Source organism: Talpa europaea, assembly GCF_964194135.1.
Source record: "Talpa europaea genome assembly, chromosome: 6".
In the NCBI taxonomy this organism is placed as follows: domain Eukaryota; kingdom Metazoa; phylum Chordata; class Mammalia; order Eulipotyphla; family Talpidae; genus Talpa; species Talpa europaea.
Window position 1 is genome coordinate 82,085,445 of NC_140072.1, and position 27,396 is coordinate 82,112,840.

Below are 27,396 nucleotides of genomic sequence, written 5' to 3' on the forward strand. Positions count from 1 at the left end.
TATAGTTTGAAGTCTGGGAGTGTGATGCCTCCATTCCCTTCTTTTTTTTTCAGGAGAGCTTTGGCTATTCAGGGTTTTTTGTGATTCCATATGAATTTCATCAATAATTATTCTATTTCTTTGAAGAATGACATTGAAATTTTGATTGGAATAGCATTGAATCTGTATATTGCTTTTGGAAGGATGGCCATTATAATAATGTTTATTCTTCCAATCCATGAGCAGGGGATGTCTCTCCATTTCTTTGTGTCTTCTTCTATTTCTTTTAACAGTGTTTTATAGTTTTCTTTGTATAGGTCCTTTACCTCTTTTGTTAGATTTATTCCCAAATATTTGATTTTTTTTGTTTCAATAACAAAAGGGATGGTCTTTTTGATTTCTTCTTCTTCAGATTTATTGTTTGTGTATAGGAAGGCTACTGACTTTTGCGTGTTGATTTTGTATCCTGCCACTTTACTGAACTGATTGATGAGTTGAATTAGCTTTTCTGTGGAGTTTTTGGGGTTCTCTATGTATAATATCATATCGTCTGCAAATAGTGATAGTTTGACTTCTTCTTTTCCTATTTGGATTCCTTGGATGTCTTTCTCTTGTCTTATTGCCCTGGCTAGGACTTCCAGTATTATATTGAAAAGCAGTGGTGAGAGTGGACATCCTTGTCTTGTTCCAGATCTTAATGGAATTGCTTTCAGCTTTTCACCATTGAGAATGATACTGGCTGTTGGCTTGTCATAGATGGCCTTTATGATGTTGAGGTATGTTCCTTGTATCCCAAGAATTTCAAGGGCTTTTATCATGAATGGGTGTTGCACTTTGTCGAAAGCTTTCTCAGCATCTATTGATATTATCATATGGTTTTTATATTTCTTTTTGTTGATGTGTTGGATAACGTTGATTGATTTTCGGATGTTAAACCATCCTTGTGTCCCTGGAATGAATCCTACTTGGTCGTGGTGAATTATCTTATGGATACATTGTTGGATTCTGATAGCTAAAATTTTATTGAGGATTTTTGCATCAGTGTTCATTAAGGAGATTGGCCTGTAGTTTTCCTTTTTTGTGTTGTCCTTGTTCGGTTTTGGTATTAGTGTAATGTTGGCTTCATAAAACGTGTTTGGTATTGTCCCATCCTTCTCAATTTTTTGGAAGAGTTTGTGAAGGATAGGCACTAATTCGTCTCTGAATGTTTGGTAGAATTCATTTGTAAATCCATCAGGTCCTGGGCTTTTGTTTTTGGGGAGGTTTTTGATTACCATTTCAATTTCGCTAATTGTAATTGGTCTGTTTAGGTGTTCTATTTCTTCTTTATCTAGCTTTGGGTGATTGTAGAGTTGTAGGAATTTGTCCATCTCCTCTAGATTGTTAAACTTGTTTCCATATAACTGTTCATAGTAGTTACTGATTATTCTTTTGATTTCTGCTGTGTCCGTTGTGATTTCTCCTCTTTCATTGATGATCCTGTTTATTTGTGCTTTCTCCCTTTTTTCCTTTGTGAGCCTGGCTAGGGGTTTGTCTATTTTATTGATTTTTTTCAAAGAACCAGCTCTTGGTTTCATTGATCTTTTGGATTGTTTTTTTAGTTTCAATTTCATTTATTTCTCCCTTGGTTTTTATTATTTCTTTTCTTCTACTGGTTTTGGGGTTTTTTTGTTGTTCTTTTTCTAGATCTTTGAGCTTCGAGATTAGGTTGTTTCTTTGCGTTCTTTCTTGTTTCTTGATGTGAGCTTCTATTGCTATATATTTTCCTCTTATTACTGCTTTTGCTGCATCCCATACATTTAGGATATTGGTGTCCTCCTTGTCGTTCAATTCAAAAAATTTTTTAATTTCTTCTTTGATCTCCTCATTAGTTCAATGGTCTTCCAGTAGTGTGGTTTTTAATCTCCATGAGGTAGGAAAGTTCCTTGCCTTCTTTTTATGGTTTATTTCTAGTTTGATGCCTTCATGGTCAGAAAAGATGGTTGATATGATTTCAATCTTGGTGTATCTGTTGATGTTTGTCTTGTGCCCCAGTATGTGATCGATCCTGGAGAATGATCCGTGTGTGCTTGAGAAAAATGTGTACTCTGTTTTTTTGGGGTTTAGTGTTCTATAGATGTCTGTTAAGCCCAATTGCTCTAGGTCCTTATTTAGAGCTTTGGTTTCTTTACTTATTTTTTGTCTTGTTGATCTATCCATTGTTGATAGTGGTGTGGTGAAGTCTCCCACTACGTATGTGTTTTCTCTGATGTCTGTTTTCAGAGAGGACAACAGTTGTCTGATATATTTTGGTGCTCCTTCGTTTGGTGAGTATATGTTAATGAGTGTTATTTCTTCTTGAAGTATTGTCCCCTTGATCATAATGTAGTGACCATTGGGGTCTCTTTTTATCTTTTTGAGTTTGAAATCTGTTTTATCTGATATAAGTATAGCTGTTCCTGCTTTCTTTTTTGGTCCATTTGCTTGTAGGATTGTTTTCCATCCTTTAACTTTGAGCCTATTTTTATCTTCTGTAGCTAAATGTGTTTCCTGGAGACAGCAAAAGGTTGGGTTTTGTTTCTTAATCCAGCCTGCAACTCTGTGTCTTTTTATTGAAGAGTTTAGTCCATTTACATTTAGAGTTAATATTGATATGTTAACATCTGTATTTGCCATTGTGTTTGTCTTTCCTTTGATTTTATTTATTTATTCTTTTAATAACTTTTTTTTTTTTTTGGCCTTCTTTCATTGTTATTCGTCCCTCTGAGGTTCTGGCTTTAGGACTCCTTGTAGTATTTTTTGGAGTGGGGGTTTACTTGCAATGAAATTCCGGAGTTTCTGTTTGTCTGGGAAGGTCCATATTCTTTCTTCAAAGAGGAAGGAGAGCTTTGCGGGATAGAGTATTCTTGGTTGGCATCTGTTTTCTTGGAGTCTGTTGACTATGTCCCTCCACTCTCTCCTTGCCCGTAGTGTTTCTTCGAAGAAGTCTGATATCAGCCTGATTGGTTTTCCTTTGAATGTTATCTGTTTCTTCCCTCTTGCCAGCTTCATTATTTTTTCCTTGTCCTGGATTCTTGGGAGCTTTACTATTATGTGTCTTGCTGTATTTTTCCTTTCGTCGTGGAAGTTTGGTGTTCTTCTTGCTTCTTGTATATCAATTTTCAGCTCCTTCTTCACATTTGGGAAGTTCTCTTCAATTATCTCTTTGAATATTTTCTCTGTTCCTACATCTCTCTCCTCTCCTTCTGGTATTCCTATAACTCTTATATTTCCTTTCCTCATGGAGTCAGATAGTTCCCGAAGTCTTTCCTCGTTCTTTTTCCTTCGTACTTCTCTTTCCTTTTCTGTTTTGGTTCTTTTTATTTCTGTGTCTTCAAGATTACTTATTCGTTCTTCCATTTCATCTATTCTGCTTTCATTGCTTTTCCCAGAATTCTTTAGTTCTTCCATTAATTCTTTGATCTCCTGCATTTCTTTTACTTCCCTCTTTAGGGACTCAATTTCTTTCCTCTGACCATTGTTTTCCCTCTCTAGGGACTCAATTGCATTCTTCTGATCGTTGATTATTTTTCCCTTATCATTGTTTTCCTTTATGACTTCTGTCAGTTTTTTAATCACGGCAATTTTAAATTCTCTTTCTGGAAGGCTCAGAAATTCTTCCAAGTTATTGTCGTTGCAATCTGGGGGCTGGTTTTCTTTTTGTGGTGTGCTTTTTCTCTGGAGAGTTGCTAGGTTGCATGTGGTTCTTCTCCTCCCTACTGTCTGTTTTCTAATTTGCCGTATGCGTTGGGACACTGTGTTGTTGGGACTGGCCGGCATCTTGGGTGGGCTTCTCTGCTCCCCTCTGGTTCCTCCAGGAGTCATCTGTCAGTTTCAAGCAGTCTTTACTGGAGAAAGGTTCCTGTTCTAAAATGCCAATGTGGGGACACACTCCCCTGTGCGCCTGGTCTGCCCCGGCGGTGGGTTCCTGCTCCCCCTCTGGGCTTGGACTGCAGGCCAGAGGGGGTCTGGTGTGGGCGAACTTCCCCCCGCTCACCTCTGGCTCCTGAGGAAGCCTTCTGCAGGTAGTCTTTACTGAAGAAATGTCCCTGTTCTAAAATGCTGATGTGGGACACACTCCCTGCGCGTCTGGTCTCAGGCACACTCTTCTGCGCACCTGGTCTGCCCCGGCTGTGGGTGCTCGCTCTCCCTGTGGGCTCAGACTACTTGTTCGGAAGGGGCCCGGTGTGGGCTAACTCCCCAGCTGGCCACTAGCTCCTTCAGGAGCCTGTGCTGGCTTCAAGTCGCTAGGTGGCACCAGAGATCTCTCCTAGAGCCCTTGGGGAGCTGATTTTCCACCCCGTGGGACAGGGAGCAGAGCGGGGATGGTAGGGTACACCTCAACGGCTTTGGGGTGCTGTGTCTGCCTTGTGCCCCACCGTCGTGGGGAACACGCCTCTAATTTCGTGCCCCGGGTCTCAGTTCCAAAGCCCTCAGTTCCAGGACGCGGGCTGTAGCCCAGATCAGTGGCGCGGGAATGGCGCCTTTTGAATCCCGCTCCCCTGCCTGGGCACCTTGTTCCTGCTCACTCAGGGAGGGCCTCCTTGGTTTCCCCGCAAGCCTAGGTCGCAGGCGCGGGGACCTGGGCAGCTGCGATCCGATCTGGATCAGCGTGCCGCTTTCCGCGCAAGCTTACCAGGCGGCCGGGGCTGTGTGCTGGTGCTGGTCTCCTCCTGGGGGGCGGGGCTCTCTTTAATGGCGCCTGGAGCTCACCTCCGCGGCGGATCCTGCAGGGTTCTCCACAGCTCCCGTTCACGGGGTGTGGTGGCTGAAATAGTTCCTTTCCACTCACAGTCCCACTTGCTGCGTCCGTTTTTCTTGTTGGCCGTTTTGGTTTGTTGTTTCCCTCCTCTCTGCCGGTCGGAGAGTGCTGACTTTGTGGGCGGGGGAGGGGAGCAGGGTTCTGCGCTTCCCTCCCTTCTGGTCCTCTTTTATGGCAACTTTCTTCTTTGGGCAGTTTGCTGGAGTCGTCCGTTTATCTTCCGTGTCCCAGTTCTCACTGGGACCTGCCGCTTTTCCTCCCTATTAACTTTTTTTAATGGGAGATCTTACTCGCAGCGTCTCCTCGCCGCCATGTTGCTCCGCAAGGTCTTGTTTATTTCTTTCAGATTTTAAAATCCCAAATGGTAATGAGAACATTAGAGGTGGTTCCTATGAAAATGTTACTGAGACAGGGGGGCTTCCCTGTTGGCTCAAGGGGTTAAGATGCAACCTGTGAAGCTATTCGCAGCCACTGCAGCACGAGTTCGATCCCTGGGCAAGGAGTTACCCACATGGCACAGCAGATCTCTCCTGTCTCACCCGCTGCTCCCCTCAGCAGTGCATTTCAGTACATCTGCCTGTTCTGCTCCCCACTCTGTCTCTGGTGAATCCTCTCACCTCCCATACATCTGGCCTGTACCCCAGTTCTTGTATGAATAAATAAATAAATCTTTTTAAAAAAGAAAATGTTGCCGAGACATCTCCCTAAAAGGGGAAGGGTAACATGTTTCCCAACCCCACTGAATGAGGGGAGAGGCCTGGTGAAGCTATTTAACAGGGAAGGCAGGTGGGCTCATAAAAGAGGGGAGGGCTCTTGTTACTATGCCTTAGTAGTGCTGAAAGGAGAGATGGAAGTAGACACATGGAGGAGAAACATGTAGAGACACTTGAAAGAGCCATTCTCTTGGTTTGTTCTCTGATTTTGCTCCTTTCACCCCAGCCTTGACAGGACCCTTGTGCCTCCTTCCTCTGGGTCCCCACCAGAAGGTGTCATGGACTAGTGGCAAGGTTTTGGGTCTCAGCAGTTCTGCTTCAGAACCACCTTGTTTGGCTAGTTATTTACCCGTGAGGGGATGTATAATTTCATATGTCTTATTAGGAAGAATATACTTTATTCTCTTCTCTCTCTATGCACACTAATTCTACCTAAAATCTTTCACACTAAAATTGTCCTTTGCCTTTGTGCGCATGTATGGCCAGATCCTTTTAGAACTTGCAAGCTCGGGGGTCCCAGAGTGACCCTTGGTCATGCTGTAACAAGAGAGCTAATTTAAAAAAAGACAACCCATTCAAAAAATGGGACAAAATTCCTAAATAGTACTTTCTAAAGAAGACATTCAGATGGCCTACAGGCACATTAAAAAATATTCAACATCTGGGCCTCCCTGGTGGCACAGCGGGTTGAGCGCAGCGCTGTGAGGCTGTCCGCAGACTCTGCGTCTCCAGTTCGATTCCTGGCCAGCCAGGGAGATTCCCACATGGTTCAGCAGACCTCTCCTATCTCACCCGCTGCTCCCCTCAGCAGTGTATTTCGGTCCTTCTGCCTATTCTGCTCCCTGATCTGTATCTGGTGGATTCTCTCACCCTCCCACACCTCTGGCCTGAACCCCAGGCTTGCATAAATAAATCAATCTTTAAAAAAAAACTATTTAGAAAAAAAAGTTCAACATAATGTATTACAAGGAAAATGAAGCAAAACCACAATGAGATATCACCTCACCCCTGTGAGAATGGCCAATATAAAAAAGACTAGAAACAACAAATGCTGTGAAGAATGTGAAGAACAAAGTCATCCACTGTTGGTGGAAATGCAATCTGGTGCATTCTTTATGGAAAATGGTGTGCAGACACCTTTAAAAAAATGACAATGGACATCCCAGTGATCTAGCACTACCTCTACATCTATCCAAAGAATATGAAAACACTAATAGAAAAGGATTTATGAACTCCTGCATTCATAGCAGCACTTCCACAACTGCCAAGTCATGAAACCAACTTAAGAATTGAACAACGGATGACTAGATTAAGAAATTGTGGAATATATATTCAATGGAATACTACTGAGCTACTTAAAAAGATGAAATATTACCTTATGGGACAAAATTAATGGACTTGGAGGTGATTATGCTAATGATATAAATCAGAGACTGAAAGACAGTTATTGATGGTTTCACTCATCTGTGAAATATGAATAACCGAAAGACATACACTGGCAAAGCAGAGCAAAAACAGTTATTAGACTCTGTGAAAAATATACTGGTTACCAGAGTAACTGGGGGGAGGAGGAAAGGAAATAGAGGAAGGATGGGGTAGTGCATTGGCATAGGAGGTTTGGTGGAGGGTGAGTGAAGCATGTGCACTTATGTAGAAGTAAAAATGTAACCCCAAAGTTATACAGAGATGAAAAGGACTAATTTTTAAGAAATACAATTCTTCCATTAAAAAAATCCATGCTATTATATATATTATCAGAGCATTTTACTTGCATGAACTAAAAGATTTAGCACTCTGCTAAAATGGATTCAAATAACTCAGCAGAAAGATTTTTCTAGGAAAAAAATCAATGATTATATAATAAAAATTTCCCACGTTTTCTGCTACTATGCTATAAAGTTCTCCTATATAGAAAAATCTTCTTCAGCTAAAGAAATTGGAAGAATTTGATTATAAAACTAAAACTCTGGCATAACATACTTGCAAGAAAATACAGCACTGCTTTTAAAAATATAATGAGAAGTTGTCCAACAAAATACCACTTTAATGCTCATTACAGAATGATTTTAAGTACAAAATGAGTGGATTCCAGAGTCATGAGCTTATAGCCATGAACATGTGAGCGCAGGTCTGTGGAAGACACTAGCAGCTTATAAACAAGAGGGAGGGTTTCATCCAACTTACAAATACGGGTTTCTGAGCGCCAGTGGGTGGTCTCCATTCCTTTCTATGTAATATATCCTTCCTTTGAACTGGTACAGATATCCTTGATCTTGGTAGGCACTTTCCCTGGAATCTCACCTTCTGTTTATTAGAATCTTATTTAACCAAAATAAAACAATGTAAGTTTTAAGAAATTTCCACAACTTTACACTGCAAAATTACGCATTTTCTTTGAATGGAGACAACCTTTTACTGCAAAGTTCCTTTGTATATGTCTAGTAATACATAACACTACTTTAAAATAATTTTAGTAATTAGCATTAATTTCAACAGAAACAACATAATTAGGGAAATTAAATGTAATAATCAGGGCTTGAGTAATCAGGCCACACCATTCACATCACATTATTGCTTGAAATGTATGAGTGGGTCTTCTAAGATGTTTGTTTTTGTCACCATCAAAATTTGTTTTTGTTTTCCAATCTTTCCTATGTTTGAAATGTGGATGGTGCACTTTCTCTCATCCTTTATTTTTATCTATTTTATCTATTTTCTAAACACACCCAACCTAGAATAATATACAATAATGCCAAATCAAATTAAACATGGCAAAAAGGCTCATTTATTTTCCTTTTGTAACTTTCCTTAATTTTAATTCTCTATCACAGTGGATAATATTTCTCTAGCACTGATTTCTTGGAGAGATTTTCTACTCTTCCTCATCCTTTATGTTCAGACATTTGGTTATAACTAAATTCTGCTCTTACATTCACAACATCCACTGAATTAGTAATTTTCTCTTTAATCCCTCTCTCTCTCTCTCTTTCACACACACACACACACACACACATACACACAGAGAGAGAGAGAGAGAGAGAGAGAGAGAGAGAGAGCACTTCATCAGCTGATTCCTGACACTAAAGTTGCTTCTCTAGCATCACCATACTATTTGTCATTACCATACAGTAAATATCATCATCACCTTTCTTGCTTTGGAGGTAACATAGTAATGGTTCTCAAATTGTAAAAAAAAATTAGGTCCAAAATTCTAACTTTGGTTCCAATAGGTCTCTAGAGAAGAATTTTAAATTGCCAGTTCATTTTCTCTATTTCAAAAAAATAAGACTCATCTCATCAACCCATGTCTATAAACCTTCTTTTCTCACAATCCCTCCTCTACACAAAAGTTAATTTTGTATTCTACCTCTTCAAGCATCTGTTTAATTGGTAAACCCACTGTTTCGTGGTTTTCCTGATAATAGGAAGAAAAAGAAGAATCCTCCAGGTCAAATATGAGCTCCATAGACAGCATCTCAGGCATGCCCACTAGATTTTTTTTTATAATGCTCATATTTTTTAACACCCATATTCAAACCTCTTTGGTGCAATTTCTTCCCTAAAGTCATTAGCCACATGTAACTCACTATATGAGCACATGATATAAGTGGTTTTGGAATGATGAACTCATTCTTTTTTTTAAAAAAAAAAAGATTTATTTATTTATACAAGCACTGGGTACAGTCAGAAGTGCGGGAGGGTGAGATAATTCACCAGAGCCAGAGGGGAGAGCAGAGCAGGCAGACTGATGAGGTACACTGCTGAGGGAAGCAGCGGGCAGCAGGAGAGGTCTGCGTGCCATGTGGGACCCTCCTCCGGTGGCCTGGGAGCAGCCGGGGATTGAACCGGCCCTGCAGAGGCTGCGGGCAGCTTCGCAACCCAGCGCTCAACCACTACGCCACCGGGGAGGCCCATGTACTCATTCTTACCTGGAACCACCTTCCTAGCATGTCGAGAAGCTGATGGTCTTGCTCCCCTTAGGAGGGTATGATTGAATTCTTCCTGAATGACCTAAAACCAAACATGTGTCAAGGACTTACTAATCAAAATCTGTCAAAATCCAAACAAGATTTGCCCCAAAACTCACCTCAGGAGTCAAATACTTGGCAATAAGTTTCTCTAAAAAGGGCCTTTTCAAAATGGAATTAATAGATGGACGATCTCTGGGGGATACTTTAAAAAGCTGAGATATCAAGGACCGAAGGTCATGGGAGAACCTTGGAGATATTGGGGCAAAATGGGCTTGACAAATCTTTAGAACTAGCTGGTGTAAGTTGTCACCTGCAAACTGAAAGGACAAGGAATAATGATATTAGGTCAGAGGAAAAGTCAATTTAAAGTAAGAGCAAGAAGCAAATGATGTTTTCAACTTCAGTTAGCAGTACTATGTCCACCCTAACTTGTTTTCATCAACTAAAATTTCATAAATAGCTATTGTAGGCAGCTTCTCACCCAGATACCAGGTTATTAAAACAAGTTTTTTGTTTTAATTGTTTCTTATTATCAAATAATATTTAATTATTATAAGACATAGAAAGTTATAAACAGACAGGAAAAATACATATAATTTCATCACCCAGAGAGATATTTCCTTCTAGTCTTTTTCAAAATAATGTTTAAAGAGTTGTAGACATAATGATGTGAAATCCAATGCCTTGATTTTTTAATTAACATAAAAACATTTCTTTAAAAATTCTTTATATCTCAGGAAATTTTCCATGGTGTGAAATCATCAGTTATTTACATATAATAGTAATGTTCAGCAGGAGAGTGTGGCAGTAGAGATACAGGTTTTAGTTAGAAAATTACTAGTTGAGTGACATTTGATGATGATGACGATGACAACGATGATGATAATGATGATGATCTAACAGCTGTGTAGACACAGCTAAGATGCTATCCTTGGAAAGCCCTGCTACAATATTGGTCTTTTGCTGACATCTGGGAACTTAAATTTCAGGGGTGATCCCACCAGTTGCCAAATTCCCAGGGTGGCTCAGTGTGCTTAAATTGTGAGAACAATATAGTCTCTGCTTCCCAGGAGTCTGGGGGTTTTCTACATGCTAGTAGTGGGTGCCTACCTCACCAACCCTAGTTGAAGCCCTGGGCACTGGGTCTTTAATAAGCCTCCCTAGCAGGTAACACTTCACATGGACTGTCACAACTTTTTGCTTAAGGAATCGGTACATTCTGTGGGATGACACAGATGGAGGCTTTGGGAAGCTCTTGCCTGACTTCCAATAGATTTCCACACACTTTTTTCTTTGCTAATTATATACATTTACAATTTATTTTGAAGGAAAATATGCTATGCATACTTTCTCCAACTTGGAGTTTTTATTTTATATAAGCACGAACACATTTTTGTGTCAGTATATACAATTCTATTATTATCCTAATAGCTTGCCCATATAATTTTTAACAATCTAATAAAACCAACAGTAACCATTGTCTCTCAGGAGTTAATTTCATCTATATATTTCCAATAAGTCAAGATCAATCTGACGTTGAACGTACTTACAGGATGCTTGAGTGTGCAGAGCTCATATAAGACACAGCCAAGAGACCAAATATCCCTGAGGAAGATAAGGGTTTACATGCCAAGAAAATCTCCATAATTCTCAATAAAAGCCTTTATCCTTACAGCACCTTATATTTGTGTAGATTTACAACTTTATATAGGTTGACCTCTGTTTTCAGATATTTTATCAGATACAAATCAAAAACATTTTCAGATACATTATCAATTCTTACTAAGATTGCAGGTAAATGCAACTTGTAGTTTGTCAGAATCCTAGCAGAGAAAAAGTATGCTGACTTTGCCACAATCTGACAACTCAATATTTACTTCAGCTTCATGTGCTCAAAGCAAACTGGAATGTGCATGGAACTTTTTGAGCAATTTGGAGGAAGGAGGCAAGACAAAAGCAGTTTTGATTTGATTCAAAAGGTAAAATTTGGTTGATTTTAAAATGTATATTCTACTCAAGGCTCTTGACAGAACTAAAGTTACATTAAGTGATGAGCACTGTATTTGGTATTCAACAAACACCTGAGAATGGTGCTTATCATCTAGACCTGGAGACTAGCTTGCTCTTTAGTACTTAATAGTCATATGTGATTGGCTTAATAAGGAGTTATCTTACAGAACAAAAAAGCATAATCACATACAAAATAACAAAGAAAATACAATGAGAGGTCAAGGAGATAAGAAGATGGTCAAAGAAGAACCAAGTTTGGGGCTTTCCCTGGTGGTGCAGCGGTTGAGCGTTGGGCTGCGAAGCTGCCCACAGACTCTGCAGCTCCGGTTCGGTCCCCGGCCACCGGCGAGGGTCCCACATGGCGCAACAGACCTCTCCTGCCGCGCCCGCTGCTCCCCTCAGCAGTGTATTTCGGTCAGTCTGCCTGTTCTGTTCCCCGCTCTGGCTCTGGTGAATTCTCTTACCCTCCCGCACTTCTGACTGTACCCAGTGCTTGTATAAATAAATAAATAAATCTTTAAAAAAAAAAAAAAAAAGAACCAAGTTTGGTGAGGTAAATGCCGCCACTATTTAGCAACACTTCTACTGAGGATGAAGAAACTTCTAAGTGGTTTCTAAAGTTTTTAGAAACTTACTGACTGTGATCCCATCAGAATCTGTCCTTACTATCATTTCTCTTCATGGAAACTCCTCTTCAACCCCAGATAGCCCACTGCAGCCAGTGTGGTAAGGCCACACGCCTACAGTGCTCCCCAGGAATGAAACCACTAGTGGCCAAGTGGGGAGCATTTGCACATCGTGACCCCCTCTGTGTGGTAAACTAGAGACCTGGTTGAGTTTCTTGTCTAAAGGGGGCAACAGCTACCCAACTGATAATTTCAATTATCAGAAGTACCAAATCAGCATATTTAAATGTTGTCTCTAATTCTTACAAAGCAGTACAAGGAAACTAGGCAAAGCTGCTGACCTAGGTTCTCAGCCTACTGCAGCTCTACTCTATTGGCCCAGCCATCCCTCCTTCACCCAGTGCTACACTGCCACTTTCCTGTTCATCCTAAAGTCAAATACTCTCTGGGAGCTAAGGAATATCTCAAAAAAAAAAAATACTGTTTTTTCATTATGCAGAGAAATATTTACTATTATTTTTATAAATCTCTACCACTAGGCTTTGCCTTTTCTTGTCATGCAGTTAAATATCCCTTCTGAGTTTTCCTTAACACATGGACAATCAATTCCCGAAAGGAACTCAGTTTTACTGCTAGACCAACTGTTTCAACTGGCCCCCACTTTTGAAAATGAAATGCTTTTCTCCTTCTTAAATGTGTTCACCAAATTAACAAATAAGTGGTGCCTTCTCCAAGGTCTCAACTAAGAGGCACAAGCCAAGAGTTAAGACAGCCAGATGGTCTTGTGAAGAAGTAGCATCAAAAACGACAACCAAAAAAAAAAACACTGTTGCATCTGAATAAATAGGAACTTCAAAGACAGACATTAAGGTTTATGGCACTGCTAAAACTCACAGTCCCCAAAAAAGGATAGGGTAAATTTTAACAACCCTCTTTGTTTTTCTTAGTGCATAAGCAACATTAGATAGAGACATTAACTGGATTTTCCTTGCAAGAATCCTTACAAACTATATGTAATCCTCACTGAGAGATTCAGAATTGGGGCAGTTTTCCCAGAGGCATCTGGAGGTTCAAGTACTTATCTTAATTGTTTAATAAACTCACTTTTATTTGCCTCAATTTTTTTAAGTCAACACATTTATTTAAGTCACAATTTATTTAAGTCAACACATAGAAGTAAAACACATAGAAGTAAAAACTACCTCATTTTTGGTGAAGGACCTATATAAAGAAAATTATCAAACACTGTTAAAAGAAATAGAAGACACAAAGAAATGGAAAGACATCCCCTGCTCATGGATTGGAAGAATTAACATTATTAAAATGGCCATCCTGCCAAAACCAATGTACAGATTCAATGCTATTCCAATAAAAATCTCAATGACATTCTTCAAAGAAACAGAACAAATACTGATGAAATTCATATGGAACTACAAAAAAACACAAATAACCAAAGCCCTACTGATGAAAACAAAGGAGAAAGGAGGTATCACACTTCCTAACTTCAAACTATACTACAAAGCCATAATAATTAAAAGTTTGGTATTGGAACAAAAACAGACAACAGACCAATGAAACTGAATAGAGAGCCCAGAAATAAAGCCACACTTATACAGACAACTAATCTTTGACAAAGGAGCAAAGAATATGCAATGGAACATGGACAGTTTGTTTAATAAATGGTGCTAGGAAAATTGGACCACCACATGCCAAAAAATGAAACTAGACCACTACCTCTCACCGTGCACAAAAATCAACTCAAAATGGATAAAAGAACTGGACATAAGACCTGAAATCATAAAATACATAAAAGAAAATATAGGTAAAACACTATAAGACATACAGCTCAGTAATATATTTAAAGACTCATCACCCAAAGCAAAAAAAGTCAAGGAAAAGATAAATACCTGGGATTATATCAAACTGAAAAGCTTCTGTATACTATTAGCCAAAACAGAGAGACACCCCACTGACTGGGAAAAAATTTTTGCACTCCATACAACTGATAAGGGACTGATCACAAAGATATACAAAGAAGTCACAGGACTCAACAACAACAAAGTAAACAATCCAATGGTCTTGTGATGAAGTTGCATCAAAAACAACAACCAAAAAAACCTGTTGCATCTAAACAAATAGGAACTTCAAAGACAGACATTAAGGTTTATGGCACTGCTAAAACTCACAGTCCCCAAAAAAGGATAGGGTAAATTTTAACAACCCTCTTTGTTTTTCTCAGTGCATATACAACATCAGATAGAGACGAGAAATGGGCAGAAGAACTTAAAAAACATTTCTCCAAAGAGGAAATACAAACAGCCAACAGGCATATGAAAAAATGTTCAACATCCCTTATATTCAGGGAAATGCAAATCAAAACCACATTGAGATACCGCCTTACACCAGTAAGAATGGCATATACACAATGGGGTGTTCCTCGGCTATCAAAGAGGATAAACTCATGCAGTTTGCAGCAGCATGGATGTAGCTGGAGGGGATCGTGCTCAGCAAAGTAGGCCAGAAGGAGACAGAAAGATATTGGATGGAATCACTCATAGCAGGAATTTAGAAAATCTAAATAAGGGACCAGGAAAAATACTAATTATAATAAAGTAAAAATCAAAATGAACAAGCAACTGTAAACCAGAGACATACTGCGGGGGGGGGGGGGGCGCAGTTTGGGAAGGGGAGAAGGGAGTAGGATCAAAACAAGGTGGGTGGGAATTGTATGGGGACTATAACCAAGATGAAAATGCATATTTTGAACTATGCATACATAGTGCAAAAATGAAAAGTAATGTAAAAAAATATATAAAATAAAATAAATAAAATTTAAAAAAAGAATGGCACATATCAAAAAAACTAGCAACAACAAGTGTTGGTGAGGATGTGGTGAAAAAGGAACTCTCCTACATTGCTGGTGGGAGTGCAAACTGGTCCAACCACTTTGGAAAGCTGTCTGGAGGTTCCTCAGTCTACTAAAAATGGAGCTACCATATGACCCGGCAATTCCACTGCTAGGGATCTACCCAAAGGACACAAAAACATTGTTTCAAAAGAACACCTGTACACCTGTGTTTACTGCAGCACTATTTACAATAGGTAAAACCTGGAAACAATCCAAATGCCCAAAAATAGATGACTGGATCAAGAAGATGTGGCATATATACACAATGCAATATTATTCAGCAATCAAAAAAGATAAACTCATGCCATTCACAGCAAAGTGGATGGAGCTAGAAGAAATTATGCTCAGTGAAATAAGCCAGAAGGAAAAAGAAAAATATTGGATGGTTTCACTTATAGCAGGAATACAAATAAGAAATCAGTGTAAAAAATAGTAACAGTACAAAACACAACAAAGCAAAAACAGACAATTATAAATCAGAGACATCCTGCAGGGGAGGAAGAGGGAGAGTAATCAGAGGGAGGGAGGGAGGAGCACAGGGGACTGAGGTGATGGTGCACGGGTGCATTGGTGAAGGAAACTCTATGGGGACCACACCTGAGGGGGTGGGGGGAAGCAAATACTGTTTAAAAATGAACAATGATGTAAAAAATTTAAAAAAATTACTTATTAAAAAACAAACAGTGAAAGCAAAAAAAAAAAAAAAACCTACCTCATTTTCACTTCCTATCACTGTGTATATTACTATTACTCTGAGAACCAGAATCTGGCGTCACATACACAAAAATTAGTTGGTTTTAAAGCAACATGATGCCTTAATGATTATCTGGCCAACACTCTCATTGTTACAGATGCAGGGGCTGGGCCCACAGAGGTCATCTGGCCTGGTCCAAGTGATAACTGAGCCAAGAGTAGGGTTTGTTGAAAGATAAACTGAAGCATATTTAAAAATGTTTAAAGTTTATATGAGCAAAAATAGATTTGAATCGTGATGTCAAACCAGAAACGGTTAAATGTTCTCTGTCACCAGAAGCATAGGAAAACGAACAGAGGAGGTGCAGAAGCAAGATAGGAAATTATCTGATCAGCTTAAGTTCAAAGCCCGGTTGGCAGTTTGCGATTGGTTGTCCTTAAATGTTTTTTATTTCTTAATCTTCGAGGCATTTGCAGGCTTGGATTTTGGTTTGGGCCACCTCCATATTAGTCTTACTCAGCCTAATGGCTTCTTGTTTAATGAAATTAACAAGCTCCTAGCTCCTAATCTAGTGCTCAGTCACCAGACCAGACTGCCTCCTACCTCACTCACCCATAACATTTTTCTGCAAAGGACGAAACAGTGCTTACAGATAGGAAAGTCATACATAAGATGGACATCATAGCACTGCAATATTTAGTGTATTCTTTCAATGACATATCTTTAAATGAGGAGAAATGTCTTTCTTCTAAATAAGTTCAAAACTTCAGGGAACAATAAAGTGGTCAGAGACAGTCATTGGGATGCCTATGTCACACATGAAGAAAATGGAATTATGAGAGTGCCATAAGAAGAAGAAAATTCTTCAGATTTTACTGAGAATTTCAAACTTATAGTAACTCACGTTTTATTGTTGTAGGGTTTATTTTGACAGATCTCTGGGGACAGGTAGTAAGGTGTGCCGACACAAGTTCTAGCAAGTTCCATAGAACTAGGGAATGATATTAAATAATTAAATGACATGGTTAATTATTGGAGTAAGTAAAGGCTTAAAACACGGCCATGCTAGGTATTAAATATAGCTAACATAATTTGAGGCAAGCATATACAAAAATAAAGTAAAACAGACTGTATATTAATAATAAAGCAATAAAACTATTTTCCAAACTTACAACTCATCTCAAAATCTTCACATAAAAACTTTTTTCTTATGATTTAAAGACTCCACAGAGGTACAACTGATACATTATAAAACTTTCATATTTAAAAAGAGTTCCCTCTTTCCACTTATCAAAGTAATATGATCTCAAGATTTAAAATTAGGAAAATATGAAAGTGAATAAAGGAAAATTACCCATCGTCTTACTACCTGAAAAACTACTGCTTAAAATTCTAATATATTTATCTTTTTTCCAAGCTTACTTTTCACATAGGTAAGATCATAGTGCCTTTGAAATTCAGAATTCCTTTTTTTAAGTTCTTTATTGGTGCCTCTTCTAATCTTACTTTTTTATTTATACATATATATGTATATATATGTTACATCATTATTCATTTGTGTACAGTTTGCTTTCAGAATTCCGTTTTTTTAATTTATTATTTTTTCATTTTTTTCAATTTAATATAACATATTTTCTCATATTACCAAGAAGTTCTCAAAATCGTAGCTATTAGTGGCTATCTATATAATATTCGGGTACATATCTGTGCCAAATTTTATTAAATTTAACCATTTCCTAAATCACTAGACATTTAAATTATTCCAAATTTCAAATTATAAAATCTCTTGATAATTATTACCACCAAATTGTCCTCTAAAACAGTTGGCGCCAATATATTCAAGAGTGAGTTTACCCACTTCACTAAATTCCCACTTGTTCATGCATATTACATTCACACCTCACGATGTTATCACCATCATTCATCATGCTAAGATTTAGCTTGGGAATTTGAGTCTCAAAGTACCATCTGAATAATTTGATGCATTTATACAAAGTTATCTAAAATTATTTGGAGACCAAGCTTTTAATATTTTCTTAATTCACAATACCCAAAAATACATTTTTTGACAGTCATTTATAGAAAGAAAAATGACATTTAAAAGTACTTACTTGTTTAGGACTCTTGCTATACCAAAGTCCCCAAGCTTTGCAACCATTCCATTCTTGCTAAGAAATATGTTCTATAAATGGAGAAAACACTGTATTGTTGGAGACAGTTAAAGAAAGCAAAAGAACAGTTCTGTCTTGATCTTCTCTCTGAATTGTTACCTGTGCTTTTATATCCCTGTGTAAGATCTTCCTGTCATGAATATGTTTTAGTCCTAGAGAAATCTGTACAAACCAACTCAGAATCTGTGGAGGGAACAAAAAACAAAATTAGTGAGCAGTCTGCAAACACTGAAATGTTTTCATGACAACATACAGAGAGAGAGAAATAATACATATATTTTGTGTGTGTGTGTTTTCATAGGAATGAGCTCATAGATATATGATCTTATATAATATTCTTTTGACAGAAAAATGAGGGGGCAGAAAGGCAATAGAGGTGTGTTGGCATCAAAGGAAACTCCACTTACAAGAAAAATACAAACAAAAGCGAGGGAGAGGAAAAGGCAATTCATTATTTTCTTTTTTCTTATTCAATACTAGGTTGCAAACTGTATCAGGATAGGAGAGTAGTAGTCTTGTTTCCTGACAACCCTGGTGCCCCTGGGTTTCCTATTCAGGGGAAGGGGGTAGCAAAGCCAGGGAGAGAAAGAAAAAGCAGAGAATCTATGACTTTTTAAATTTTTTCATGGAATATTAATATATATTCATATAACATAAAAGATATTTAAAGTTTAATTTATTTCTTAGTTATGATTTTATTTTATCTTAACTGGCCTAAGACTCTTTATAACATGAGCACTATGTCTACAGAGTTTTATTAAAAGTAGTCTAAAATTTCACTGACTTTTTGTTTTTTCTTTTGTTTTTTTAAAGTTAATGTGTTTTAGACTTTTTTTTTTTAAAGATTTATTTATTTATTTATACAAGCACTGGGTACAGTCAGAAGTGCAGGAGGGTGAGAGAATTCACCAGAGCCAGAGCAGAGAATAGAACAGGCAGACTGATGAAATACACTGCTGAGGGGAGCAGCGGGCGGCAGAAGAGGTCTTCCACCCATGTGGGACCCTCACCCAGTGGCCAGGGATTGAACAGGCGCTGCAGAGGCTGCAGGTGGCTTCGCAGCCCAGCGCTCAACTGCTTCGCCACAGGGTAGGCCCTCACTGACTTTTTGGACACCAAGTTATACAGAAAGAGGAAAACAAAAGGGGAAAAGCTGCATTTTAATATACTAAAATTCAGTTATAATTTTAGTTCTTTCCCAACAAATGGAAAAGTAATTCAAAATTTTGTCGAGGAAAGTATTTCTATTAAATATGGCAAAATAACACCCAGATAGGAAGAAAAGAGGGTATCTATTAAGTATGGAGTTTAATATATAATGGAAATGAAACACAGAAAGCGCATTAATTAAATTTACAGAGGCTAGAGATAATCTTCATTCATTCATACATTCAAAAGCATACATACATTTAAAATATTCAGTTTTTTAAAAATATCCAGTTTTTTATGAGGAAATTATATGGGCATGAATACTCTTAAATGTAAAAATAGGGCTGCCCTGGTGGCCTATGGGTTAAGTCTCAACCCTATCACCATAACGGCCTGAGTTCTGTGCCACATATGGCACAGCAGACCTCTCCTGTCTTGCCCGCTGCTTCCTTCAGCAGTGTATTTCAGTAAATGTGCCTGTGATAAGGGCTAGGGAGGGGGAGAACATCAAGTGAGACACTAAGCTGGCATGGTAGGAAAACTGCACACACATATTGTTTTTGGCCTGTCTGCTCTGAGTTAATTTTCCAGCCAAGGACACGTCTGGAGACGTGCAGGGAGCCAGCGCTGTCTGAAGACCAGCCTCACCACAGTGGGACAAGCCTGAGACCAGTTGTCCAGGAGGGCGATTAGGAGCTCTGGGCACTGGACATCACTATCTCCTGGCAGTAGTGAAGGACTGCTTACTGCTGAACTCTCTTTGTTCAGCTCACGATAAAAAGGCAGCTGGAGGGGGGCCTCCCCTGGTGGCGCAGCGGTTGAGCGCTGGGCTGCGAGGCTGCCCGCAGCCTCTGCAGTGCCAGTACATTCCCTGGCCACCAGGCAAGGGTCCCACAAAGAAAAAAAAAAAAAAAAAAGGCAGCTGGAAATGAAATGTTAAGGTATTTTCTTTAGGTTGTTAACTCCCCGTCTTCCAGATTGCTGCCTGTCTGATTAAAATGCACTTTAAAGATTCAACGCCTGTCTCTACTTTATTGGCACTCGGTGGTGACAGGTGGCCCAAACTCTGACCTTCCAGTTACACTTGCTCTGCTCCCCACTCTGTCTCTGGTGAATCATCTCAGCCCCCACACCTATGGCTTACACCCCAGTTCTTCTATGTAAAAATAAATAAATAAAATCTTTTCCAAAAAATGTGAAAATAGCACAAAGAAACCAAAGGCAGCCTTGGGGTGAGCCTTTCCCAGCAAGCAGCCAGGCCCTGATTGTGAGTCCTCTCTACACATGCACCCCCATCTCCTTCATGAATACAATCCCCAAGAGGATCCTAACAGCGGCTCAGCATATAGAAGAAATATGTTTTTGTGCAAAAAGAAAATGGGAATTGAGGCCATTATTCTTCACCTTTTTTCTCCTCTCTCTTAATAAGCAATGAAACCGAAAAGCTATTGCTAAGAAGAGCTTCCATCCTCCACAGCAAAGTGGATAGCTATTTTAAAATAGAGTGCCAAATTGTAAAAGGAAGAAGAGAGCTACAAATATGTCATGTTTAAAATGGCTAAGGAACATCCACATTCAGATGTTTTTTAGTCATGAATATTGATCTCAGAGGCTTTCCATATGAAATGGTGCAAAAATCAGATATTGTCTTTTCTCAAACAAACTTCACTATTTCTCAAAAAGAAATTCAACTTAATTTCAATTGCAAGTATGTTCTGGAGTAAGGACAGATCCACTATTTTATGGTTTGAATTTCTCTACCAGAAAGCAGGCTTCATCAAATATGGTCTGCTACTTATAGAATTATAAATTTTACTCTCCCCACTGAAATTACAAGGAAAATTAGAAGTGCTTTTACCTGGTCTTCACCAAATAGCACTCCTCGTTGTCTACTGATCCTCTTCATAAGGTCCCCTCCATCACAGTACTCCATCACAATAAACAGCCTGTTGTTCTCTGTAAGGAAAAGCATCATTCAGTCCTGGAAGGGTTTCAGATAATCATTTGCCTTTCAATCTCCAGAGAGTGGAGAATATAATTAAAAAATGCAGCATCTAATAATTAAAAATTGTGGCTGTGGAGTCAAGATGGACTGGGTTCCAATCCCATCTCATCACATACATTTCTTAGCTCTGTGACTCTAGGTAAGTTATTTTAATTTCTCTCTACCTCATTAACCTCATATACAAAATGGAGATAGTAATATAGAAACTCCCACTAGTATTGTTGTAAAGATTAAATGAGTTCATTCATGTCAAATACTTTAGAACAAAGACTGTACATGAGCTTGATAAATGTTAATTATTGTTAATAATACATTCTTTTAAAATATTAGAAATGTGCCATAAAGCAGCAACAACAAATCTTCCCCACCACCCCAGGAAGAATTAATACACCATTCTTGAATTTGACTATAAACTTTTATTTATGTGGCCCTTATTCAACTATGTTGTTGAGTACAATAGATGTTCTTCTAATTGACCTCACACTGACCTACTCACAAGATTCCTTACATTGTCCATTTAAGGTTACCACTGAGGGTTACTAGATTCTTAATGAGGTCACAGTGTACATTCCCAAATATGTTTATGGCAATTATACTTGTTATTAAAATTATTAAAGTGAAAATGTATGAGTGGAAAAAGAAGAGGGGTTATTTCTAAAAAAACTATGTTAAATGCTTGGAGAGACTCTGTAAAGTGAGTAGCTTAATAAAAATGTCTGTGACCTAAGTGTTGGATGAAACAAGTGAAAAATAATTGGAAAAGTTTTGAAAGGATTGTACCACAGAATAAATTCTTACTCCCTCTAAAAAAGAGAAATTGGAAATTATAAATTAGGGGCATAGTCTAAGTAGGAAAAACCATTCAACACTCCAATCAGTGAACTCATACTCTAAGATAAGGCCTTGGATTCATATCAAACACTTGCAAGTGATTATGCATTTATAGATTAATGTTTTATGATTTCTCAATTCACTAGGTTTTTTTCCTTAATCCACCAACTACTAATTGGGATCTTGTTAGAAAAAGGGCTCTAAGACTTCCCTGGTGGCACAAGGGGTTAAGCCTCAGCACTATGAAGCTATCCACAGCCACTGCAGCACGAGTTCGATTCCCGGCCAGGGAGGTAACCCACATGGCGCCGTTCCCTCAGCAGTGTATTTCAGTCAATACGCCTGTTCTGTTCCCCGCTCTGTCTCTGGTGAATCCTTTCATCGCCCCACACCTCTGGCCTTTACACCAGTTCTTGTATGCATAAATAAATAAATCTTTAAAAAAAAAAAAGAAAAAGGGCTTTACTAACTCATTTATTTTTTTTAAATAATAAATTTTATTTTTATATTCCCCATACAATTGCAACCCCCCCATTCTGACCCCAATCCCTCCCCTCCTGCCCCCCACTAACTCATTTATTTTTCCTACTAGTTTATGAAGACAGAGTCCTGAAGACAGAGTCCACACTTTGTTCTTTTGTGTTAGCTGTTGAGTGGTTTCATAAAAACATTAAGGAAAACAAAACTGCATGAAACCAGGCTTATTATAAGCAAGTGTTAGTTCTTCTAGTATTTTCCCCAGTAGTTACGGAATATTCACTAAATATAAATGTAAATGGCAGAATCTCTTGCCAAATATCTATCATTTGCTACCTTTTTCTTTCAAGTAGCTTAACCCAACTTTAAAGTGGTATCAACAACCTGAGAGCATCTGCCCTGGGTTGCTCCTAATTTGCAATGGAGTGGTTCCTCTTTCACATAATACTTCCAATTTTCCACCTTCTTAAAGGAGACAAAACCACCTATTCATCCACAAACATTTATTAAAGACAAGTTAAGGAATGCTGTAGTAGCAATAAATAACAAATAAACTATTAAGGAGTTGACAGTCTAGTGAGAACTGCTATAGTAAGAGTCTATACACTCCAGGGCAAAGAGAACAAGAGACAGTGAATGAGAGTCAGACTGGAGAATTCAAGGTTAAAGATGTATCCTGACATACCCTAATTATCTAGAGATGAATTCTGTTCAGAAATGTATTACGGGTAGAAGAATTAGGATATTTCTTTCAGCGCAGCCATTGAAGAGGCTGTTCCACAATGAAGGGATGGCAATGTCAGAACTATGGGAAAATCAAAATAAGGAAACTTGGGGGAAAGGGTTCTGTCTCTATGCACAATAATTTATTAAAAATCTTTCACACTAAGAGTATGCTTCCTTTGCCTTTGTGTATGCAGATGGCAGAATCCCTTTAGAGCATGCTCCCCTTAACAGTTTTGGGTCCTTGGGTACCCCTCAGTTGTATATAAATGAGAACAGAGGTGAAAAAGACCACTTTAGGATTAGGGAGTATACTCTGTGTTTAGTCTTAAAAGCATGTATAATATTTGAGAATGCAGAAAGGAGGTAAAGATATCCTAAAAAGGAACTGCAAGCATGCCAGAGGGCAGTAGTTTCTGGAATTACAAAGCTTATGGGTCACTGACCCTTAAAAAATCTTGAGGGGCACTAACATTAGGGCTACAACCTAAATTTCATTTGTAAAATATCCAATGTTTAAAAGACAACTACTATAATTAATTCATTCTAAATAGCACTTCTGAAAATTCAGGATTGTGTTGTACAGACTTTGGCATCTTCCCATCTGTTGCTATAAACCCAGAAATCTTGATATTATTACTGCCTAAATAAATTTTATAATACTTGAATTAAATTTGCTCACTTTTTCTTCTTATTTATGCCCAAAAGTAATAAAAAATAACATTGTTAATTAAATCTAAAATAACTCAGCACATATAAAATAAAATGAAAAGGAAGCATTGTATCATGGTCTAATTGAAAATATTTTTCTTTTAAACTAGCACATAATGATGTATCTTATGACTAATGGCATGCAGATTTGAAGAAATGAGGTATTACCCAATATTACCATCATTCCATAAAAATAAAGACATTTTTATGCCAAAAATAGAAAAGGGATAGGGAATCAACACAACAAATGAAGATACTTCCTGATATCACCCTTTGTTTATTGTACTCTGTCCACACTGACTTCTATCAGGATTCTGTGACAGATCTGAGATTCTACCTACATCCAAACCTGTGCCTACTTCACGGCTGCTAGCAGAAGCCTGTGCCTACTTCATGAGACTTCCCGGACAAAGACAAAGGACTTTACTCTCTTTGCAAAAGTAGTAGACAGAGCTACATGCTTCTGCTGGTTCTCTGTGTCCCTCAAAGCCTAGATGGACATTTGCATAGGCAATGGCTTATCTTACAGGAGAGGAAAACTAAAATTGGGGAGTCAACCACTTTTATAATGAACAGTAAACAAGCCTGGTTTCTTGTCTTCAAGGAGATGTTACCACATCCTTCAAAGTTGTTCACTGCAAACACAATCCGGAGAAACAGCCTGGGTAGCTAGCAGCCAGGCTCTTGCCTCATGACATATCCAGCAAAAATATGCAGGATGCTCAGGGCTTATGGAGTTTTGCCTTTCCTAATGGTCTCCATTAACACATTAGGCCTGCTCTTGCCTCATGCCATAGCAGCAGGTATTCTTGCCTAGAATGCTCTCGTCCAGATACTAGCAACATTCTTCAAATCTTAGGTCAAATATTACCTTCACATGACCACCCTATTTAAAATTGCTCCCTCTACTCCTGCCTCACTGTATTTTATTTTCCCCATAGCACTTATCACATTCTAACATGCTATATAATGTACTTATTACTTATGCTTGCATTTATCATGTGTCCATCCCACCCTTTCCCCTAGAATGTAAAATTCACAGTTGTAGCAGGCAGATTCTGGGACTAGTGCGCACACCTTGTATAACTAACTCCTTTCCCCTGAGTATAGAACCCAGATACGACGGGATGTTATTTCCATGATTATGTTGTATGACATAGCAAAGGGGATTTTGCTGACACGATTAAGGTTACTAATCAGCTGACTCTGAATTTATAGAAAAGGAGATTATCCAAGAGGGTCTGACTAATCACATGAACCACTGAAATCTGGGCCTAGAGGTCAAAGACAGAGAAATGATAGATTTCAAGTGAGAAACAGAATTGAAGGAGCCTTATGGCATAGAAGGGAATTTGACTTCTAGAAGCAGAGAACTACCCCCAGTTAGCAACCAGCAAGAAAGCAGAAACCTGAGTCCTACAAGTGCAGCTAAATTAATTCTGCCAACACCCTGAATAAGCATGGAAGAGAACTGTGAGCACAGATGAGACATCAGGCCAGCTGATGCCTTGATCTGAGCAGATAATGCAGCTAAGTCAAGGCTACACATTTGACCTAGGAAGCTGGGAAAAGATAAAAAGATGTTGGTTTAAGCAACTGAACTTGAGGTCATCTGCTAAATGATGACCTCAGGAAAAAAACAAATACAACAGCATAGGGATCTTTGCCTATTTTGTTCACTGAGAGAGCCCCAAGACCTAGAACATGTCTAGCATTGGATAAACACTGATGGAAGGAATTTAAGTTCAATTATTTTAGCTGTAAGAAAATCTCACTAGTAAACTAGAGCACTTTAGCTCTTTGGTTTGGACATAAGTTGTTTGTATTTAAACAAAGGTTTTATCTGTACTGCCAGGTGCTACAAGGTCCTGAGGCTCTCAGGTAAGCTTGGTGTTTCAAGTCCCAACAATCTGTGAATTCAAAGCCATAACAATGACCCTAATTTTCCTAAACAAGGGTGTTTTACTTAAAACAAAATGCCACCCTAAGAAAGTTTACAATATAAATAATTTACTGCAAGTTATTTATAACAGTGTTCAGCATAAAGTGTTGTCAAATATCCATTTTCATTCTAATCAAGTAGTCTAATTCACACACTCATTCAGCCAATATGTGTTGAATACCGAATATGTGCTAGATGCTGATGATCAAGTGGTGAGCAAAAGAATTCATTAAGTTTACTATCTTAGGGGAGATAATAGTAAACCAATTGATAACTGTCCGTATAAATAGACATACACACACCAGTACAAAAGTACTGTGTTAAAGCAGTAAGGGCAGCTATAGTTTGAATTGTGATCTTACAAAAAGCCTGAGGATGAGTAGGACGTAACCAAACAGAGAGAGTCACAAAATAACACAAAAAAATTAAGAAAAGAAAGATCGCCTTATGGCATTGTTAGAAATCAATGTCCACGAATGTAACACACTAGTCAGTGCTTCTACTTAAAAGTTGTCCAATACTGTAAACATCTTGAAAAAGTTCTGGGAACCCCACCCCTCAGCCTGGCAGGCAGGAGACAAATCCTTCTCTCTGCTTAGGCTTATAAATAAGCAATGGCTTCCTGCTTGGTTCTGGGAAGCAAACAAACATGCTACCTGAGGGTAAACCAGCCTCTCTCTCTCTCGACCTTCTCTATTGTGTCAGGTAAAGATTTACATTTCGGGTATCCAGAAATCAGGGAAGTAATTAAGAGCTGGCATTTCCCGCCTCTACCCATTAATGTATCTTTAGGTCATTAACTTGAGAAATTAAAGATCTAATTCTCAATTAGAATTGAAAACCAGAAGCCCACTGCACTGGTAGGCAGTTAGAGCAAGGAGGGGTGATGCCTAAAGAAAATTAACGGCCAACATCCCCAGGACCCCAGAAACATTTGCCAGAGAAAATAAAGCCTGGAGAGAACCAAGAAACACCCAGAAGGGAGAAGGCAGCCTTCCACCCCAACCTACAGGCAAGCTGAAAAAGGATAAATTCCAAGGGATCAGAGTGAGAGAGGGAGGAGCACAGGGGACTGAGGTGATGGTGCACAGGTGCACTGGTGATGGAAACTCTATGGGGACTACACCTGGGGAGGGGGAGGAGAAAGCAAACATCTTTTAAAAATGAATATTGATGTAAAAAATATATAAATTTAAATAAATAAATAAAATATTTTTAAAAACAGGATAAATTCCAAGGAAGGCAAGAAACAGCAAAGGAGAAAGGCCCCCACGCCGACCTGTTGCCAGGGCTGATCAAACTATACTCCAGAAAAGGACAGAGTGAGCAGCCCCTTGCATCTCAATTTACCCAGGACACCCCCACCTTTCCTTGCAGTTGTTCTTCCATGGACTCTGCCTGTCCAGATCTCTTCCCAGTGTATTGACTCTAAATAAACATTGCTATGTTTGCTTAGAAATGGCTTTGAATTCTTTCATGGCCATAGCAAGGACCCAGCTACTCCAAGACTCAGACATCTAGGAATCCCAAAATCCAGAAAAAACACACCCTTCCCCTCAAGAATAATTACCTTTTTTTATGTCAATAAATCACTGTCCCTATCTATATAAATGAAACCCAAACCTTTGATTGTTGGAAAAGTTCTCAGCTTCCTGGGTTTGAATTCTCACTTTGATTATCTAATAAACTCTTGGACTAACCATTAT

At 38.6% G+C, this 27,396-nt stretch overlaps 1 protein-coding gene across 1 annotated transcript in view; it reads right to left on the reverse strand.

Annotated features, from left to right (window-relative positions):
• NEK5 (NIMA related kinase 5) overlaps positions 1-27,396 on the reverse strand; it is a gene marked incomplete at both ends in the record, with an annotated part of 61,817 nt that overhangs the window by 30,241 nt on the left and 4,180 nt on the right. The window contains 8 exons of the mRNA XM_084234873.1: positions 7,657-7,790; positions 9,402-9,483; positions 9,560-9,760; positions 10,994-11,048; positions 16,586-16,672; positions 17,793-17,863; positions 17,952-18,035; positions 20,860-20,957. Of these exons, the coding sequence (XP_084090999.1) occupies positions 7,657-7,790; positions 9,402-9,483; positions 9,560-9,760; positions 10,994-11,048; positions 16,586-16,672; positions 17,793-17,863; positions 17,952-18,035; positions 20,860-20,957 (812 nt within the window). The remainder of the gene's footprint in view (positions 1-7,656; positions 7,791-9,401; positions 9,484-9,559; positions 9,761-10,993; positions 11,049-16,585; positions 16,673-17,792; positions 17,864-17,951; positions 18,036-20,859; positions 20,958-27,396) is intronic.